General features: G+C 43.2%; 1 protein-coding gene and 1 long non-coding RNA gene across 3 annotated transcripts in view; one reads left to right on the top strand and one right to left on the bottom strand.

Annotated features, from left to right (window-relative positions):
* Positions 1-21,947, top strand: part of LOC128327428 (uncharacterized) — a 112,223-nt gene that overhangs the window by 31,767 nt on the left and 58,509 nt on the right. The window contains exon 4 of the mRNA XM_053256229.1: positions 12,221-12,355. Coding sequence (XP_053112204.1) covers positions 12,221-12,355 — 135 coding nt within the window. The remainder of the gene's footprint in view (positions 1-12,220; positions 12,356-21,947) is intronic.
* On the bottom strand, positions 15,593-20,305 carry LOC128328454 (uncharacterized). 2 transcript variants are annotated; one of them, XR_008309230.1, is made up of 3 exons: positions 20,137-20,305; positions 18,689-18,777; positions 15,593-17,901 (listed from the first exon to the last, which is right to left on the bottom strand). It is a non-coding gene; the product is annotated as an uncharacterized LOC128328454 (long non-coding RNA). The 2 variants fall into 2 exon arrangements; XR_008309229.1 differs by having other exon boundaries at positions 20,216-20,305.

Below are 21,947 nucleotides of genomic sequence, written 5' to 3'. Positions count from 1 at the left end.
CTGCTATTTATTATCTTCCATCACTCTTAATGATTTGTCAGATAGGTATGTTCTGCCCTCAGAAGTGCCTGTTTCACCAGAAAGTCCACAAGTGGATCATGGTGGGAAGAATTGAATAGGGAGTACTGGTGGCATCTGTTACTTGTTGTGAATGAGGCAATTTCACACAGAAGTCCATCAAAACTGAGCTAAGTAAGCTGCTTGCTATTCCCTATAACAGCCAGTCTGTACATTCTCATGACCGTTTTTTGATGTAGCCAAGTTGTTTGTTATTGAATGTGAATGATTATCTTCTTTTTATGCTACTGCCCCCATGTGGAGAAGACAAGGGCTATCATGATCCAGGACAAGGGTGCTGACAAAAGGAAAGTGTTGTGTTCTATCCAGCATCTTCTGTTTGTTGAAATTTTGTCACAGTGGGGATCCTGCAGAGGGTGTGTGAGGTGGAGTCAAAAAGGGAAAGGGAGGGAAAGGAGAAGAAGAAAACTGAGTTGTTGTTTCTGAATAAACTCTTAGTTAAATCTATGTAAGATTACTTTGTGTTTGTGAGGGAAGCAGCCATAAAACAGAAAGCTTGAAGAGCAATTCCTCATTTAAACCTTTTGGGTGTGTGTGTGGGGGGGAGATATGGGTTATTAGGTTTGGTGAGGTGTAGTTCAGAAAAATGAGGGGGGGGGCTCTTCAAATGCTTAGCGGGGAATCTGCGCCCCTGCTCAAACATCACTAGAAAACAATATGCTGAGGCTGTGTTAATTTTGATTTTACCACATAGGGGCAGTACAAAATATTCGATGGAAGTCACCTCATAGTGAATTTACCATATCTGACAACTTTAAAAAGTCTCTAAAGACACATTTATTCACCCAAGCTATTGAACTAGACTTGTGGTTTTAAATTATTTTAAGGTTTTAATTTCTGTTTAATGTTCCTGTAAACTGCCCAGAGACAGAAGTTTGGGTGATGTAAAAATATAACAACACCGCCTAGAGATGTACATATCAGACGGTATAAAAATATGATTAATTGATTAATTAATTAATTAAGATTTATGCCACAATGGAACAGATAAAATGTATATTATTAAACTTCCAACCATCAAGACCATCCTAGAGAATTGTACCACTCTTTTCTGTTGGCTACCCTCTTTAAAATAATATTTGGAACTGCATGCCAATGTTTGTTCAAAAGAAAGCAAATATTTTTCTCCTTGAATAAATCAAGTTATTCAATATACTGAAAACCCAGATGTTTTTCTCTCCCATTTTGCAAGGATGATCTGGCAAATAGTATTGCTTAAAGGCAGATGTGTGCCTGACAATCATAGAGGCTATTTCCATGATCAACGGAAAGCGAGCTCACGGCAAGCCCAGTGCTCCCAAGGCGGCTAGCCCCTCCTAGAACACCCTCCTCTTAAATGAGGTTAATGGAGCAAGCACTCCGTTAACCTCATTTCTTTGCAGTATGCCGCAACACATGCGTAGACCGCCGACCGGGAGGTTGCAAGTGTAGGGCATCCTGGAACTTCTGGAGGCCGTGCAGCCTCCAGAGTCCCCGCCGGCTCCGTGATGGAGCCAGCAGCCGTGTGGACGGCTGATCCAGCCGCCCAGCTACGAGTGGCTGCTCGTCTGCAGGGAGAGCGGGCTAAGCCCGTTCTCCCCGCAGAACCCTGTCAAGTGCTTCGCACGTGTCGTGTCAAGCGCCTCACAATCTCATATGGCAAACCAATACCAGCCACCATACTCAACCATCCTCTGCACCTTTGGGGTGGAATAAAGGCAGAGCTTTTCTGAACAAAGTTCTACACCAGAGGGAGTTATATGAACGTGATACAAAGTCACTGAAATGATGGGAAGTTGTATGCAACCATCATGGAGCATAAACAGTATGATCATGCTGTGGATGCCTATCTCTGCAAAATTTCTTCTCGTGAACATCAGACTTAAACTTGCTATGGGCATGATCCAACTACTGGCAAGTTCCTTTAAGCCTCTTTGATATTGATAGGAGAGCGCATAGGAAATCTTTTTATTGTCAGCCTCCGCAAGCAGCAGTGTGTTGGAGGAGCAGGATAGAAATATTTGAAACAAACTATCCTCAACTCTTCCATTGAAATCAGTGGGACTTAAACATGATGAACAGGCTTATGCTCTATATGATTTTCATCTTATGAAGCCAAATGTGGAGGCTATTGAAGAGGAAGCCTCTCCCCCTCCTTTTCTGCAATGTGTGTCCTCGTCCATACTGAGACCAGTGCACATATGAAAATGATTTTATGCATGCAATCTTAAAAGTGAACACTTTTGTATGAAACAATACATTTCTAACATTTGGAACTGTTTTAAGGCAATACTCTAGATTTCCCACCAGGTTTGATCCTGAATAAAGTACATAATGATTGTGATTTCCCCCCCCTCCCGCTAACTTCCATGACCCTTAATATGTGAGTTTTAACATCAGGCTGTTTGATGAAAGGATTCCATTTAATAATTCATCTCCTATTTTCATCCATTATAATTCCTTTCCTGCTGCCCCCTGGAAATGTTACAATTTTCATATTACAACAGCCTGGCTGGTCTGGCTCTCTCCCCCTGTCCTTTCCGCCCACCCCTTTCCTCCGCACAATTCATTCAGTAATGTTAAACTTCTTGCTATACAAATGACATCCAGAAACTTGCCATATACGGTCAGCTTAATGACTTCAGCAGTTAACTTCAAGTCTGGGCTTTGAACCATGGTTGAAACGCTAAAGGGTCAAGTACAGTTTTCCAACATGTTGGCTGCCTTTCTCTTTCTATTTTTAATGTGTTCTTTATGCACTAAATGGATGTTTGTTTGGGCTTTAATAGAACAAAGCCTATATATAGCACTGGTCAGAGCATGTGGCTGAATTATAGTAACATAATGCAAAAAGAGGGATTCCTCATCATTTAAGCCAATTCTGCTAATTAGCAAGAAAATGTATTGTGTGAGGCTCTGCTACATCTGGCTATGCTTCTGCTGCTGTTGCTGCTCTTTGTCTGCAAAATTCAGAATCCATTAGGCTGATAGCCACTGATCTTCTGAGGAAACCATATCACTTGTGGACCTTCCTGTTTCCTTTTAACATTCTTAATGTGATCATGGAAGAGGATATCCTAAGGTCAGACATTAAAATGTAAAGTTGTGAGGTGATGATTAAATGGGAACACAGTGAAAACTTCACTCTTCATTATTTTAATATAGTCCAGCCTGGGCTTTTATAATTACTTCCAGCAGAAAATTGAAGGTACTTGGGAAAATGATGAAAAGTAGAACCTTTTGTTTATTGGTGTGATTTTTAATGTTTTTCATTTCCCCCCTTTACTTCCCTGTGACTGGATTTAAATCTTGCAAGCATTTTTAAAAAGACAACAGTTTTCGAGAGTGGGGCTTTGTTCTGTGATCTGCAAAGTTGAATGGTTCTTGAGGCTCAAATAACACATGACAGTGGCAGACCCATTTGTTTAAAACACAGGCCTTGCCCAATATAAAGTGGGAGATGGGCCTGATTTTTAGAGCAAAATAGCCATGGAGGTGAGGGGAGCTGAATCCTCCCCACACCACCACTTTCCTCACATAGCCTCTCCTAAGTGCCAAGCCTAGCTTTAGGTTTCTGGTGCATTTGGCAAACTATCCTCCATGCCTCCCGACCTGAGTACGCACCAAGGAAGTAACTCCCACCACCAGAGAAAGGCTATGGGCACAGAGGTAGCCTCAGGGATGAGCAGAAGGCTCTTTTGAGGGCTTTGGGCCCTTGGCCCCCATAATGTTGATGCTGGCCAGGCCTCCACAGTGTTGACCCTTGATATGGGCCCTGCTAGGCACTTTTCTTCCCCCTTGGTGCCAGCCATTCGTCTCTACCCCAAGAGGCCTCAGAGTCCCAACTGTCAGAGAGGAGAGGTTACACCATTTCTTTCCACCTTTTTTCTTGCCCAAGCAGCCAACTCAGAGGGCTGCTATCTATCTGCACCATTGTCAGGCTTCGGCCCCTCATCACTGGCTGGCCTGCTCTAAATAGTCTCCCGCAGGCATTGCAACTCTCGTCAGGGTAGGGCTCAGCTCATACTGACTGTGGAATCCTACAAGAACTGCAAGGCCCAGGACAGAACTCTTTCCTCAACACACATCTCATTCTAATGTTTTCTTGGGGTCATTGGGGTCAGATTTGTACAGGCAGGAGAAGAAATCAGCATTTTGGTTATTAGAGCCCATCTGATGTTGAACTTTGAATCTGAATGGTAAGAGGGACATGTACCACCAGAGAGTCTGGGAGTTGTGGTCCTTCTCCTGTGTAACCATTGTAAGAGCACATATTCTGTACAAGGATAAATGAATGATTCTCAAGATAACACTGAAGAGGCAAAACTGCCCACTTAACTGACAATGCCTCCCATTCCACTGTCAAGTCCTGCCGATCCAGTGGGTGTAGTTTCCTGCTCAAATAGAGGATGAGGTGCTCTTCAGCATCCTCTCCTTGGGAGAGCACTGCTCCCATACCCGTGATGGAGGTGTCTGTCTGTAAAACTGGATTAGGGCTGCAGAGTACAAGGAATGGGTTATGGCATCCCACAGGGTAAGGAAGACCTGGATCACCTCCGGTAATGGGAACAAGGGCTACCATTTTGTTCCCCTGGCATGTGATGGTTAGTCTGCCTTTAGTCCCTTTAGTCTGCTCAGGTTCCCAGGTTTCAGTACCAATTTTTTGGTAATGCTGGAAGTCACTCAGTGCCTGGTGACTGGCATCCTTCTCTACCCCAAGAGGCAGCAGAATCCCAGCTGTCAGAGAGGGGAAGTTATGCCACCCTATTACCCCTTCTCTCTTGCCCAAGCATGCCAGCCAGGCAACTGACTCTCAGAGCTGAGTCATATGCCCAGCAAAATTCATATGCCCAGCAAAAAGGGATGGAAAACTTTCTTTGGATTGTGCTCTTTTCTCTAACATAGCTGAAGCCTGTGGTTGAAATCTGTGCCCCACCCATGGTGGGTGTTTTTATGATGGTTATTTTATTCATTAATATATACACAAAAAGCAGTTCTCAAGATTTCATTACTCTTTGGTGTCACACGCCAATATCACACTACAGCTCTGTTCTGACTTTCCCTCCAACATATGCATGGGAGTCCTACACTTGTTTGGAATTTTAAGAGGAAGCCCGTAATATCAGATTTCAAACCAACCATCACATTTCTGGGCATGGCACAACAAGCTGGTAAATTGGCCAGCTTACCATTCCATTGGTTTCACAAAGAAAAATGAGGAGGAGATATTATCTCCACCACCATTCCACATCAACCCATCATTCTCAGCACTTGTGGTTATCATTTTAAAAAAACCAAAACATGCAATTGGCTGCTTGTACCAGCAACATCTGTCTTTGCAGACTCGAGCAAGATCAATAGCTTGCTGGTGCTAGAACAAACCTAAATAGCTTTTTTGAGAAGATAGGCACTAGTTGCTTGGATTTTGGCCGTCCACAGGTCATAGTACCAGGGCATGATCTGAGGGCACATGATATAGTCACCATCCTGAAGCTAAGCAGGTCTAGGTCAGGTGAGTGTCTGGATGGATGATGACCTGGGAACCGCATGTACACTGCCTTGAGTTCCATGATGGAAGAAATGTGATAACTAAAATGTGGCCATCACGGCAGCTTCTTTTTGAAGCTTCACCTGCCCTGCTGACTGTTCCGAATGTTGGTGGACAGGAGTCATACAAATAAGCAGAGAAGGACTTCATTGCACATGTTAGAAAGAATAGCTTATCTGAGCCTCTAAAATGAAACTCAGGCTGGGGCTAAGCAGATCAAGGCTGGCTCAGTTCTCAGGGGTTCCCCATGAAGTTCTACAGGTTTATATCTGGTTTTATATCTGGCCACCAAGGATCATATAATATTAGATTGTTGATTGATGTATTAGTTTTATCCTCCGAGAAGCAAGACCCAGCCATTATAATTTCTTTAGATGTGGAGAAAGCATTTGACATGGTCCATCTGGGTTTCTTGAAACATGTTTTGCTTAAATATGGATTTTCCCCAAGGTTTTTTTTTTTTTACTTGGGTTACTATTCTATACACGGCTCCTTATTCATGAGTTATCACCAATGGGCTATTGTCCCCTTCAATTAGGCTAGAACAGGGCACATGTCAGGGATGTCCTCTATCTCCTCTTTTTAAAAATATGGTGTTAGAATCCCTGGCTTGTGCTATTAGAGACTCAGATAACTTAAAGAGTATTACATTAGGAGGAATTGAGCACAATTTGGGTTTATATGCAGATGGCATTTTATGGTTTTTTGATAAACAAGAGGTCTCAATGCCTAATCTTATTTCTTTAATTCAGAAGTTTGATCATTTATCCAGTTACTCCATAAATTGGGGCAAATCGGATTTGATGCCCTTAGGTTCTACAAATTTTCCTGATGAGTGTAGGGTTTGGGGTTTTAGGTGGTGTCCAGAGTCTTTTGTCTATTTAGGTATAGTAATTTCTAATTAACTCTATCAATTAGTAAATTTAAATTTTTCCAAATTATTGGTTCAAATGAAAAATGACTTAGATCAGTGGGCTACAATTTTGTTGAGTATCTGGGGCAAACTAAATGTGGTTAAGATGAATAATACCTAGGCTCATATATATTTCAAGAGGTCTTCCCATTCAGATACCTTCATCATATTTTAAGCAAGTTTATAAATTAGTCAATGACTTCAAGGAGAGTCATATGGCAAGGAAACCCACCCAGATTTTCACTTCATGAACTTCAACTACCTATTGAAGGAAGATTTAATTTTCCACATTTTCAGGCTTCTCATTGGGCATTTGTTTTAGCTTCAGTCTTAGGGTGGAACAATGACTCACAGGTTTTGGTCACACCTTGGGCACAGCTTGAGAGTTGACCCCATTGAAATCTTGGCAGGTGTTTGGTTCATCATTTGTTTGTGGATATGGGTCACTGCACACCCAGGCTCCAATAATGACAGGACATGAACAAACTGGAAGAACTAGGACCAACTTACAATTAAACTGCAACAAGGAACATACTAAATAGAGTGTATGTCCTCATAAGGAAGACTGCCCAGAATAGGGTGAAGGACTGTATGTGATTCAGCCCGGCTCCAGGTCCAGAAATCGCCACAACCATGAGGTTTATCCCCACTGAGGGAAGGCAAGTCTGCTCCACCTGTCCCAGGCCGCAAAACACTGAGCGGTGGGCTTAGCCAGCCTCTGAGTAGGGGCAGATCCAAGCCCAAGGGCCGCAAAACCTGCAAGAGCTGTTCCTCGGCTTCCCACTCGCCTTAATTGGTCCTCCAGTCAAACACCAATATGTTATTACAAACCTACCCCAATCTGCACTCTTCCACAAAGTGTCCAAAACATCCTAGACAATGAAATCCTACCAGGAAAATCAGTGAGAAGTAGGCAAAAAAAGAAAAAGGGGGGGAGAGGTCACCCCCAAAGCCAATTGGGTGTGACCCACAAAATTTCCTACTTGGTCCTAAAAAGGTGACCGGATAACCCACACTGAAACGGGATGGGTGGGTGTCTCACCCAAGAGCAACCGAGAATGAGCAACAGGAGCCAGCTGCTTATGCAGCCACTCCCCCATTCCCATTGGACAGCCACCATCACATGCCAGGGGAACAAAATGGCAGCCCCCATTCCCGTCAATGGGGCTGGGCACAAAACTCCACCCCGTGCCTTATTTTCAAGTGCAGCAGCAGGGAGCAGTTTTACTAGTGGTTAAAGGCATATATGGAGAAGTCTGGGTTCTAGACATGGTTTTGATCCTTTCAAGCATGAAAAGCTTATGTTGAAAGCAAATCCCTTTTTGAAGTTTGTTTGTATTGGGAGGCTAACTGGGCCTCCTGCATCGTTATTACATTAGATCAATTGCCCTCTTCTGAAGCTGTTTTTAAATATTTTGACACTTTGAAAGCTTAGTTTGATTTACCTTCAAATGCTAGGTGGCAATTTATTTACTATCACTATCATTTACTATCACGACTCTTTCGTCCTGATGTGGTTGCAGCTTCTCAAACTCAATTTTTATTATTAGATCTCGTGCATCTATTGGATGCACCTAAGCCCGTCACCTTGTTCTATCAGAAGCTTAAAGATATTGATAAAATATTGATTATATCTGAGATCTTTGGAACAATGATGATCTAAGTTGAATACCCTATCTTATTAAATCAATGGTGGTTTACTTTGAAAGCAGTGAAACATGCCTCTTTTGATCTTAAAATGTGGCTAATACAGCAGAAACCTTTATTCCATGTTTATTGGATGGAGAATGTTTAACAAGGGATGGTCTCAGACTTCTAGATGTTGGAGGTCTAATCTGTTTGAGGGTACACTTACGCACATGGTCTGGTCCTGTGTGGTTATTGTACCATTTTGGCTTGAAATCCATAAGGTTGTTGACATGATATTGCAGCAATTATTGCCTGTGAAGGACATTCATGTTTTATTGGGGTATATCCCCAGCATATGGAATCTAGCATTATATCTATAATTGTGGATTCTTTGCACTTGGGATGTTGCCAAAAGAATTCTAATACAACACTGGAAGGACAAATCAGTTCACTCCTTAACTGCAACTTTGGATAACTGATAGGTGTTCCTTGTCAGCATTTGAACTGGTCCCTCCCCCCGTCGGCAAGGTAAAGAAGAGGAATTTGCAGCTATTTGGTCAAACTTTAATGACTGGTTTATGCTTTGGAATATAAGATATATATCTGTAGAAGAAGGTTCCCCCCACCTTCTCCTGCAATGGTTGTATCTCATTATGTTTATGGGATTTTTCTTTTTCTTCTCCCCTCCCCCTGTTTTCCTTTTCATTTCCAGTTATATGCACATATATCATTACCATCCTCAATCGTTCTTATGCACGGTAATCTTATTGTAAGAAAGAGAGGGAGAAGAGGAGAGAGGGAAAGAGAGAAATCTATAATATAGTCTGAAGTAGCTGCAATGTTAGACAATTGAGAAGAGGCCAAACCTGCCCCTAACCCAAGCATGGAGAAATTTAGCTCTGACCCCTGAATGTTTTTTAGTGCACCCCTTTACTTTCACTAATGTATATATGCTGCTGTTTTTATAGGGCTCAATTTGTTTTATATTATGAGTGTATTTTCTGGATTGTGTTTTTCATACAATTATTTTGATTTATTGTGAGCTGCCTTGTGAGGCCTTGTGTCTGAAAAGCGGGTATGAAATCTTTTAAAATTAATTGATAAAGCAAATCTATGCCTGAATCCCCAAGGGGTGGGGAAGTAAAGCATTGTTCCTGAGCATACAGTTGCAGTGGCAGCAAGCCTGTCACTTCTGGGTGGCATCACCAGCACTTACTGAGCTCGAACATGGACTCTTAACATGTAGCACAGGGTACGAAAAACTACTTGACTGTTTGATGGTATAATCTGGGTAGCAAAATCTGCTGGTGCTATTTCAAGACTGTGGTTAGTGCTGGATTAATCAGAGCCTAGACATATATTTGTACAAACAAACACAACTGAAGTTCTTCTTCATATTCATACCTTGCTGAGAACTTTCCTGGGAAGCTGGAAAACCTCCTCATAAGCATGTTATAACAACAGACAGACAGTTTCATCTTGCAGTCAGCCCAGACATTCAAGGAAAACATTCATCCTTCCTGGCCATCAAGGCAAAACTTAGTTTATCTCCTTCTGGGGTCATTCCTGGCCCTACTGGCTGCAAGCAGGCTGCTCTTCCCAGGTCTGGTAGGTTTAGTTCCTTGCTGACCTTGCTGTTCCTGTCTCGCATCCAGCCTACCCGTCAGTTCTTCTGACCTGCTTTGCACTCCTGTCCTAGTTCCTGAACCCTGCTCAGCTTCCTGGCTCTGACACTGTGTTCTTCCTCAAAACTGACAACAGAAGGATAAAAATCCCAGGCCCTGAGTCTATGACTGCATGCTCCTGCCTGCCTACCAGGCAGTAGGTTCCTAACAATACCTCCGGATTTCTTTTTGATCAGCCTGATTCACAGCAAAGGTAAACTCTCTCAGCTGCTGATTCACATTAAACTGTAAATTTAATGGCCCTTAAGAGTTAGTAGCCAACACTGTCGCGAATCCGGAAAACTCTGGAAAAACTGCTTGTGCAACCGCCCATTCTTAACAGTAGTGGGGCTGCCTTCCCAGGGGTGCAGTGGTACATCTCTGTAGCACTGGGCATCATATTAGGCACCATATATAAGCAAAAGGGTGAATGAGAAAGTGAAGTGCAATGGAAATATTTGTTTTAGGCTACAAAAGAGGTGGGACATGGAATAGGATGAAACTGATTGGCAGTAGATTCAGGATAGACAAAAGAAAATTCTTTTTCCAGGGGCTGGCCTACTACGGAAGTGTAGGGAGTTGGCCACCAGAAGTAGTGGACTGGCAAAGAAGGTGGTAGGGACAGAGGTGCACCTAGGTGATTTTGGAGCCTGGACCTAAAAGCCTTTGGACACCCCTCCCCGAAGTTAAGCATCATTTTTTAACACATAGTTTCTTGAGGGCACAAACCACACCGCCCAGGACAGACTAAAGATTTGGGGGCCCTGAGGGGGTGTGGAGGCCCTGGGCTTTGGCCCCAAAGTCCAGGGTAAGAGTGCCTCTGGGTGGGGAGCTTCTCATGCCTGTCTCTATCAGCTGCTTGACCATTCCATTAGTGACCTCTCTGCCCCACCCAATCCAGCAGCAGTGGCAGCATCACCATTGTTGCTCCTCTTTCTCCTCCTCCTCACTGACTTTTCAAAAGGCATTTTTGCCCTGTGTTCCAAAGGAGTTCCAAAGCATTGCAAGAGTTGGACTGGGAGCTCTTGATCCAAGATGCAAATCTTTGGAGTTCAAAGCACTAGCCCTCCCCACAACTTCTGACCTGGTGGTGGCAGCTACCATTCTCCTTCCTTGCCACATCCCACCCTGTTGAAAACCAGACTTTCATCATTTCCTGCCACTCCAACACCCCTGCTCTCTGACTAAAAAAACAGGTAGCAGGCAGGATGTGGCAGATATGGAGGAGGGTGATTGTGGTTAGTGCATATGTGCATATCATTGAAATGTTTAGAGCAGCAGCAGTCCAGGGTTGGATGGGGCACTGGGTGATCTGTTAATCTGTGGTGGTGCCCATGTAGATCTGCCACCTGAGGCAACTGCCTCACTATGACTCATTAGCAGGCTGGACATTTTGCTTGGAAGCAACAGCAGACATTGCCTTCAAGCCCTGCTTGTGGGCTTCCCAAAGGCATCTGATTGGTCATTGTGGGAGGATGTTGGATAGATGGACCTTTGGTCTGATCCATTTCTTCTAATGATGAAGATAAGTCAGCGGGACCAAACATTAATTGAGCGGACATGAAAAAACATGTGAGTGTGCACAGATGCACACACCTTAGAGGGAATACTGAGTGCAAGATATTCACTCATCTGCTTGTTGGTGCTTCTCATTATATCATATGCTGCTCTTTTGTTGTTGGTTGTTGGGTTTTTTTTAGCATATTATGCATTGTAATCAATCTCTTTCTTTAAAGTAATTTCAGGATTTATTATGAGTGTCAGGTATGAGTGTATTCAAATTATTGGCTAGATTTTAGTTTGCCTAGGACAGTGACTTCAAAACTGTTCCTAGGAACCCTGTGGTTCATTGATGACAAGACTGGTAATGGTAGGCAAGATGCCTGAAAGATAGCTTGTCCAGCACTACCAGTCATTTACCAATAAGCCATAAGTGTGTCTTAGACACATTACATAGTGCATTCTCAGTCAACACAGAGAAACAGCCTGGAACAATTGGCTTCCCAGCAGCACTGCAAATCAAGTATACCATGACTGAGTATATCCCAAATTGAGTATATCCCACAATCCTCTATAAAAAAGGTGCACAACTTTAGCCTGCCTGAAGATGTTGTACTACAACTCACATGATCCCTGCTCATTGGCCACTGTAACTGGGGATGATGGGAGTTGTAGTCAGACAACAGCTGGAGGCTCAAAACTGTGCAGCTGTGCTCTGTAATATGCAGGCATTCTATGGTCACCTCTCTGCTGGGTTTCTCAGCAGCCTAATCAGTGTGAAAAGGGTTTCTTGTGGATACAAATTTAGAAGGGGGGGGCACCCTGATCAAGGCTTATAACATATATAGGAAGTATGATTTCTTCTATAATTCTTATTTTGTCAGTTCATCTGTGTTTTTATTATTCCAGACTTTACTGGTTGCAGTCTGCTCCTTTTATGCATTCCCACCTGAAAAGCCGCCTGCCACTGCTAATTTAAAAAAGGAAGAAGGAAGGAAGAGAGAAAGAAAGAAAGAGAGAGAAAAAGAAAGAGAGAACGAAAAGGTACAGATTTAATCAACTGGTAGTAAAACAGGTAGCATTTGTTTTCATTTACCACAGTCTGAACAAAGCATGTACTGTAGAGCTTTAGAACCGCAGGCTTACGTCTGGGCCACCTCTGCTGTCCGCTTTCCCTCTTCTATCACATTCATCTCTTGTCTTTGGAAATTCGATTCATCCCTTTCTGGGAGCATAAAATGTTCACCTTGCCTATGGGTGAGAATATTTCCTTCAGGCAGAACTGGGTATCTTGTGGAAAAATAGGTATCATTGACTCCTCTGAGTGTTGTATAACCCATTACTGTTTTATGGAACAAGAGAGTAAACAGTCGCATAAAACCTTGCATACTATAAATGGCATGGGGATAGTTCAGATTTGCCCTTTCACAAGCTAAATTTACATTCAAGCTGTTGAAGCGGGGTGGGGGGTGGGAAGTGTCAACTTTTTTTGGACATAGTTCAGGCTAAGCATGTGAACCATGAAAGACTTTTATTAGTATTTTTTTTGTTGAACTTCACTCACCCTTTTGGTTTGCTTTTGATTTGTGATTTTAACACAGGATAAACCAACTTGCTAACAGGGGAAAAGCAAGTTAACAGGCCAGGGGAAGAAAAAAACAAAAAGGCAAACACACTCCAAAATCATTAAAAGCATATTGCGGTGCTCTCCACGTATGGCATATGAAGCTGATAAGATCTTAGAATCTTTTACTGACTAAAGGCATTTTATGTTATTGGGAGTTTGCTCCTTCTGAAAATCACAGAGCAAATAGTTCACAGATGCTTTTTTTTAATAACCTGCTTTGTTCCACTTCTTTCACTTCTGGTTCAGTATGTAAAAACCATACCAAGCAGGAAGTGGCTGTCAATCAATCAATTCAATCAATTCCTTTATTACCATCACAGACCACCACAAAAGTGGCTGTCTGATTCTGGACACACCCAAACCGTTTGGGATCATTATGGATAACTCCAACAACAAATTGTCAGTACCAACTGATGGCATTGATCTCCCTATGTTTGCACTTTGTCCCTCCCATCATACCAACACCAATGAATTGTCCTCTTTTCAGGAAAAAGAGTGGAAGTTAACACACATATTTTTGCTTATTTATTTAAAATATTTCTATACCGCTCAAAACTTGTGTCTGACAGAATACGGCCAACTTCTCCTGGTAGGTCCATTTATTCTGTCCAAGCCTCAGTCACAATTCTCTTGCCTCAGGGGAGGGCACCATGTCAGAAAGATTCTGCCCTGTTTAATTCTTTGAAACAAATCCAAACTTTTTGCGTCGAGGTAACATCACAGATTCTGGCAATTGTACATTTATATCCATATCCCAGACCTCAGGTGGAGAAGTTTCATTAGAAACATGTCATTTTCTCCTTCTCATCCCTATTTGGCTTCTGTTTGCTTTCCTTGTGTGTATATATACGTTGACAAATAACAGTAAAACAGAAGCATTTGAGAGGATTTCACAGATTTAGAATTTGGATATTGAAGATACGTACAAGTGCTAGTTTAGAATATACTGGCCATTAAGCTGTGCTGCCGAGGATGCTGCGCACGTGAAAAGCAGACCTAGTGTACATGTGAAATCGGTTCTGGGGGGTGTTGTGGAGACAGGATGTTGCACAATGACCTACAACAGCTTATGAACACCTGTGTTGTGCTATTTCCATTGTTCCCCATGGAAGTAGTGCTGCAGATTAGTGCCTGTGTGCTGTTTTAGGTCATTGCACAACTTCTCACCTGTGCAACACCCCTGGGTCTGCCTTTCACTAGTGCAGCAGTCCCAGTGGGTTGCTAACACTGGAGTTCCACAGCACAAAATGTCAGCCTTTGTTTCTAGAAATAGGATCTTAACAAAACAAGCTCATGCATATTTACAGATTGCAAACAAGATAGATTCCAAGCATCTCTCACAAAAAGATCACATACAATCTGTTAACCCATTTCCAGAATGTTGCCCTAAATTGAGGTCCAAAATCAATGCCTCTATGCATAATTTTAGCCTTTTACACTCCATTTACTATTGCAACACTGTGACTCTGCTGACTGAAAAGCTGAGATTATATTAATAGGATGGGCTGAGTTCAATAAGGCATTGTTATGCATGCTCCCCACTTGCCCAATCAGAGACAAATTCCAGTGGCACAGCACTACTTGGATTCTGGCTTCCTCTGGAGGAGGCTTATGATGTCCTTGTAATATTTGGTTTATTTACATATATACATGTTGAACATTAGATGGAGCTGAAATACCAGAGGACTCCTGCAGGTCAGCAACAGGTTACATCAGATTCCAGAGAGTAACCCTAAGATGCTTCTCTTAGATTCCATTCCAGACTCTCTATATTCAGTAGTTGACATCCTGACTAAGCCAGTGCCAGTGCAGCAGGAAGGTATGCCCACACCATGAAAGGCTTCCAGAGTACTGAAGTGCAGAGTGCACAAGAAGCAAGGTGATTTTGGTTAATCAACCATTGCCAGATGTCTCCCGTGCCACCCAAAAATATGTCCCTGAGGGCTGCATCACCTTCAGGGACATATTTTCAGGTGGTGGAGAAGCTGAGATCAGCAAAAATCTACCCGCACCCACCCTGAACACTCCACACTGCAGAGCCAAGAAGGTTCTCTGCAATTCAGGTGTATCTTCCTGGTACACTGGCATAGTCAGGATGTCAGCCAGGGTATCTCTGTCTCACACCTAGCTGGTTCTGAGCTACTTTCTTTAGTTCTCTCTTTATACTCAGGGACTAGTTCAGAGTAAGTAAATCTTCTACTTCTTGGAACAGGAGCAATACCTTGCATTGCTGTTAGGGGATGTGCAAACAGGTTCAACGGTTAATGGGTTCTATGTCAAACCGATCGACAGTTTGGGGTCAAACCAAACCACCCCCTGTTCAGTCTGACCCCAGAGCACCACCACCCCAGCTGTTTGGTGGGTTCATGACTCAATTTTTTAAAAATTGTTTTTAGTACCTATGCCCTCCTGGGGCTTCTCTGAGCCCACAGTAGGGTCCGTAGAGTTTCCCCCTCCCCTCACCAGCCTTGTGGCAAAAATCAACCAGTTCAGGTATTCTTTGGCTTTTTCCGGGTCTTTCCCCCATTGTAGTGGCCATTTCCGAGGCCACCGTGCATGCACAATGGGCTTCTGCATGTGCGGGTCATTACCCCGGCCATGCAGAGGCCCATTGCGCACACACAGCGGCCTCCAAAATGGCCACTGCAAGGGGCGAAGGCCTGATCCGGGCAATTTTTGCCACAAAAAGGCCGGTGGGGGAGGGGGAACCTCCGCTGAGGCCCTCCCCCATGGCCTTGGAGAAGCCCCCCCCACCCCCTAGAGAAGGTAAGTATTATTAAAAAAATCTAAAACATTTGACTCACAAACCCCCCTCAAACCAAACCAAATGTGTGGGGGTGGTTCGCTGGGGGTCAAAAACGAACTGGCCTGGTCCTGTTCAAACGTGAACCAAACCGGGCCAGCCGGTTTTGTGCACATCTCTAATTGCAACTGTGTTCTGGAAGGCCACTACCTACAATGCATGGTCAGACTGTGGCACCCTAAAACATATAAACCCTTTCCTCATTAATCCAGTATTAAATATGCCACCTACACCTCCCTTGGCCTAATGATGATATCACCCTTTGCGCCAAATCCAACTGTCAAGTTTCAGTCCAGTGCAGCTCAAAGCATTTGCTGGGAACATGGGTGGTCTGATCTAGTCAGGGCTCAAGCTGACAGCTGAACTCGGCTTTAGGCAGTAACAGGCACAACAGGAGAAGAAAGGAAAGTTTAGATTTATTCTATGGAACGTTTTGCTAAATCAGCCATGGAGAAGAGTGGAGGGAAGTGAGTGGCTGCTGGCAAGAGTCCAGCAATAGTCCTTAACAACAGCTTGGTGAGGAGCAGTTCAAAAAAATGGAGGTGGCAGGAAAAAGAGCCTAGGCTAGCCATGGCAGGGCGGAATGCTCTATTTGTACTGAGAATACAAATGTTATTGTTTGCCTTATGGAAGGAGTGCCGCATTTTTCTCCTGAATAATCCTCTCTCCTCATTGAGATAAATGACTCAGTCTCTGGCCTCATGGCTTGCTCACTCACAATTATTGCCTTGTAAAAACCAAGCACCCCTCCCGTGATCCCTTTAATGGTAGAATAACAAATACTGTAAGCACAGAAAAACCATCATAGTCCAGCCATGTTAAGGTTCGGAACAACTGGCTCGAGTCTGGCTTGCTATTAAGGAAAGAGAAGCATTTATTTGTATTCTGTGCGATGATTAGTTCCGATTAGCTCTACAGAACTTTAAATAAACAAAAGCTTTAGAGGCTGATTTTTAAAAAAGAGCTCTAGATTATTTGTTTCATGTGAGGTGGATTAAGGGAAATGCCCAGATGTGACTGAAAGGCAAAGGAGATATGCTCATCCTGCTATTGAAACCATGTGTCTAAGAGAAAGAGGTTTGGTTGAGATAGTCAGGTAGATGTTACATGGAGTCCAATTCTCACAACATCTGTATGATGTGGGGGTTTTGCTAGGATTTTGCCTAGGTGATACATTTGTAAGATTTGATACTATCTTTTCTAAGAGCTATGACCTGAAAATGCTTATTTTTGTTGTGTCTATTAGATTGCAAGGCATTATTTTAAATTAGAACTACCTTGAGTGCATTGGTAGAAATAGATAGATAGATAGATATGCTGTACTGTAAACATGGGTTGATTAGTGGTATGCAGTGCTGAACACGTTTTAGTAATGTGAGATATCAACATTGGCTCAATTAACAACATGGACTAGGCTGGTCATCTTGGATGATAGACATTACAGACTAGAGTGTCTTTCTTGATCTTGCTGCTCTTATTATATTGGTGCCCTGTGGTAATCTGGGGATAGTTCAAGAGATTACGAGCATTATTCCTTCTACAGGCATAATTAATGATATAGTTGGTCATGGAGGGTGAGAGAGAGGGTGGGGGAGAGGGAGAGGGAGAAGGAGAAGGAGAGGGAGAGAACGAACTGCTCTGACACAATCAGTTTTTGAAGCTAGTCCATATAGAGGTGAATATGTGCTGCTTTGGGGCTCTATTTTTACCAAGTCATTGGTAAAATATGTACATCATGGAATGTACATATTACAGTCGATTGATAGAAATACCATCTTCCTCCTAATCAAAGAAAAGTGGGGACTATAAACTCTACTCACAACTCCTTGTGATCAGTCCCAAAGCAAAAAGCTAAGACTTCAGCATTGAGTAGCATCAGATTTATATACATTTCATGTTCTCTCTTCTCTAGATGATAGATAGTCTCTTGGTAGTCTTTGTAGGGCCTGTTTCTTTTGAAGAAGTGTCCTTTGGACTCTTTTTGAAATGTACATGTTCTTGTATTGTGGATGAAATCTTGCCTCTTTACACAGTCGGAGTTCTGTTCATTGTGGCTATAATTTCTCCCATTGGTTGCTTTGTGTGCGATTTGTCACTTGGATCACTCATACAACCAAGGCTACTCATCTGGAAATGGACTCTGTGGCATGAAGAAGGAATCTACAATACATGAGCCATTTTTGGCAAGGACAGGAGATGAAAGAGAAGTAGAAACAAAAAGGCAGAGGATTAGAGGATTATACTCACTCCTCCCATTCCACATGTGTGAAAAAAGGGAGGAGGTAACTGGCCCTCATCCACTGGCCACACAGGCCCTGCAATATTTTTGATTTATATACTAAACTGAACAAGTGGAAGAGACAAAGAAGTCATAAGACCCTGCAACGGTAGCAAAGAAAACCCCCAGCAAGGGTATCAAAGAAAAACCCCAGCCTCACCTGTGTCATCCCCAAATGGTCAAGGCAAAGTGTCCTCATTGCTATACTTTTCATCTGCCATCTTATCTCAGTGTTGCTGCCCACAAGAAACCTGCCTTCTCCCAGAGCTCCGAAAGTCTGCAGGGTCTGAGTCTCAAGTGCACATATAGTGTAGTGCTGTCTAAGGCCCAGGGCAATTGCCCTGATCTACCTTGCCCTAAGGCCAAGTCTGCATATAGAAAAGGCTCATGAACTGTTATGCTGTCTGTCATGAGCTCATCAGTGTCTAATCATCATGTTTTTTAGGAAGCTAGGGTGTTACTTGCACATTAGTTAAGAGCACTCATTTTTCCATGCATATGATGGCAGCATTTCCCTATATTAAGGTAAGTTAATGCTCCCTGTGGGTATCTGTTGGCCAAACAACAACAACTACTACTACTACTACTATTTTATTTATTTATTTATTTATTTATTTAGCACATTTTTATACCACCCTAACCCAAGGTCTCAATACTACTACTATTTACCTCTTTTCAACAAATGTTTCCAAAACAGTTTACGTAGAAAAATAAATAATAAATAAATGATGGTTCCCTGTCTCCAAAGGGCTCACAGTCTAAAAAGAAACATAAGGCAGATGTTAGCTAGAGCCACGGGAGGAATGCTGTGCTGAGGTTGGATAAGGCCAGTTGCTCTCTTCCTGCTAAATATAAGAGAACCACCACTTTGGATGTTCTGTTACCTAAAACATGGGGCTGTTTAAACACACGCACATAGACACACAGTGGTCCTTTGTCTAGTTTCCTCTCCTTTCTCCCATAATGTGTAGTAATGAGACATGAGATGTGACAACATCACAACATTGTTCATAGCCTCACCTCTAACTTGCAGCAGCCAATGATGTGGAGCAAGGAGGGAGGATATGAAAATGCAAGATGTGATAAGATAAAGAGGCTCACAAAGCCTCTTTATTTCAAGAAATAAATTGTTGGACCCTGAACTGCTGTAAGAGAAGGAGCCTGTCAAATGTGTGCTGTTTTGAGAGCTAGTCCAAGGGGAGCACTTCATATTTTATAATCACATGTTGTAATTCTAATACCCCATACTACTGCCAAAATAGACTGGCAAATACAATGAATGGTCAGTCATAGGCAGGAGTGAAGGGAGACCAAGAAGAATAAAAATTTAAAAAACAGTGTTGCTCTTTTTCTCCAAACACCATTCAAAGGCAAAGGAACTCGGTTAGCTATTGTGCAGAAAGGGATATCTGTTTAAGATCCAAGCTAGAAAGCCCCAGGATGAGAAAGGCTATGTGAAACAGCAGCTTTGGTTGGGCAGCAGAAACCCCTATGAGTGGCTGGGCTTGCTTGTTTGCCTCAGAAGCCACAACACAGGCCCAGATGGACTTGAGATCGTCCTCAGATCAGTGGTAATTTCATGATGACCACCACCACCTACGATTTATGCACTGAGATTTTCTAGTGAGTTCTAAGAAACAAATGATCGGCTGGGTTCAGATGAAATTCAAAACCGGAGGACCCTTCACCTCTGGTTTCATTAACCAAAGGCCTGAACCCAGTTATAGTGGGAGGAAATGGATGGTTTCCCTCCCCAAACTCCATTTGCCACCTTTGGTTATCTTTAGGTTTCGTTGTCCCAACCTCCGGTTAGCCTGTGGTGTTTGAACGTACCACCATATGTTCAAACACGGTACTGCTGTTAGCCTTTTCCCAAACTAGCGTTCAGAGAAGCTCCACCCTCGCTCCGGCTGCTATTGGCTGTGCGGCTGTTCTCCTCTCCACAACATCCATACGCAGACGGAGAGCAGGGGGAGGGCAGTTCCGTATTATGTCTGAACTGGGCCACTGAGTTATTAGAAGTTTGGTGTGTGCTGCTGTTTTTACAAATCCAACAAGGGGCCAGTTCAGATGATACCTTTGAATGCACATGTAGTGTATCTGTTCTTTTTACCCACTTGGAAAACAGATTCAGATGAACAGACCAATGTGGGTAGAATGTATTCTTCCAATCATGTGTTTAGAATTCTACTGTACCTTCCTTTCACAGATGTAGGCCTATCACTCCCCTCTCTATGGTTCCCACCCCAAGCTTCCTTTGTTGTATTTCCTGCTTCAAACGTAACACCTTTCCATAGATAGAAGTACATAAAATGATAGAGTCATGCCCAGTGATCAGCTGTTGAGATGCAATTCTTTTCCAAAGCAGAAGTGAGAGCTTTGGTTCCTTTGTCTTCTATGGAGACATGCTTACCTGCCTGCTTGTTCCAAGTACACAAATTTAATAGGCATCCCTGGTGATCTCAGGGTGCACCCCAGGTATATATTATTAAAAAGGCTTGTAGTCTGCAAGCATTCTTCCAAAAAGCAACCTCTTATCTCTGTCACAGTTCTCTGCCACAAGATTTGGTGACAGCCAACAACCTGGATGGCTTTTAAGAGGGGTTTGGATAACTTCATGAAGGAAAGGTCTATCAATGGCTACTAGTCGGAGGGCTATAGGCCACCTCCATCCTCAAAGGCAGGATGCCTCTGAGTACCAGTTGCAGGGGAGCAACAGCAAGAGAGAGGGCATGCCCACAGCATGTAGAACACACTCTTTCCTGTGGGCTTCTCAGAGGCATCTGGTGGGCCACTGTGTGAAACAGGATGCTGGACTAGATGGACCTTGGGCCTGATCCATCAGGGCTGTTCTTATGTTCTCTGTGACTCTAGCCTTTCCTATCTCTATGAGGCTTCATTCTCCATGCTTTTCAATGGGAGAGTTCCCCCAGATTTTCTGGGGAAATGATACATTTTTGTGGGGTTTGGGATTCTTTTGGTAGTCTGGGCGAACCATAAACCTACCTGCAAAAACTAAAGAGATGTTTCTTTCTTTTGTATATCGGTCTGGGAGTTTCATGTGCGTTGGTCTGGGAGAGGCCCAAGCAGCAATAACTAGATAGTGAGAGATAGAGAGATAGATAGATAGATAACAATATAGTGAGCTCCAAACTGGAGGAAACCCCTTTTATAGGAAAGGAACCTCAGTTTCCAAGCCCACAACCCAGATTTCTGCTGGAGAATGATAAAAACAACAGTTATGCAATTGTAAGTGGGGTCTTGGAAGATGAGGAAGAGAAGGCAATGGACCAAGGGTGACCCCTATACCTTAAGGGACCTGCCTAGTGATATGGCTTCCCATACCCCTTCTTGGTCTCTCTCCTCTTGCAACCTTTCTCCTCAAGCTCTCTCCTCTTGTCAATCCTTCACCCCCAACCCGACTGGGATCTTCCTGGGCAAAATGCTCAGTCACATCTTAGCAGGGAGAAACATGGCAGTGGGGGACATGGCGGGGGAGTGACTGAAGAGACTTTAAGTCAGGCTCTGGAAGGTGGAGAGAGAAGACAAGGGACCAGGGGTGACCCTTGCTTTTCCTTGGTGGGTAAGGCTGCCCTCTTTTCCCAGCAAATAAAAAAATAAAATAAAAGTTCATGCCTGAAACTCAAACACAGGTGCATACACAGTTTTCCACATTTATTTTATATCAGAAGGTGCATGAAACTTGTAAACACCGCACTTGTCTTGCAAGCAGCACATGGCAGAGATTAGAAGAGCTCTCTCATAACACTCCACCTCAGGCAGGGAGAAAAAATTGTGCCACAAGTAAGTCCCGTCTACATAACTGGATGATCCAGTCCTGGACTTTGTCCTGTTTACAATTCAAACTCTATGGTTAAGGGGGGGAACCCCATGTTGCAATTCACACAATCATCTAATCACAAGATAG

This window comes from Hemicordylus capensis, chromosome 5 (genome assembly GCF_027244095.1).
Source record: "Hemicordylus capensis ecotype Gifberg chromosome 5, rHemCap1.1.pri, whole genome shotgun sequence".
In the NCBI taxonomy this organism is placed as follows: Eukaryota; Metazoa; Chordata; class Lepidosauria; order Squamata; family Cordylidae; genus Hemicordylus; species Hemicordylus capensis.
The sequence above is the reverse complement of the archived record's forward strand: the minus strand, read 5'-3'. Positions and strand labels throughout refer to the sequence as shown.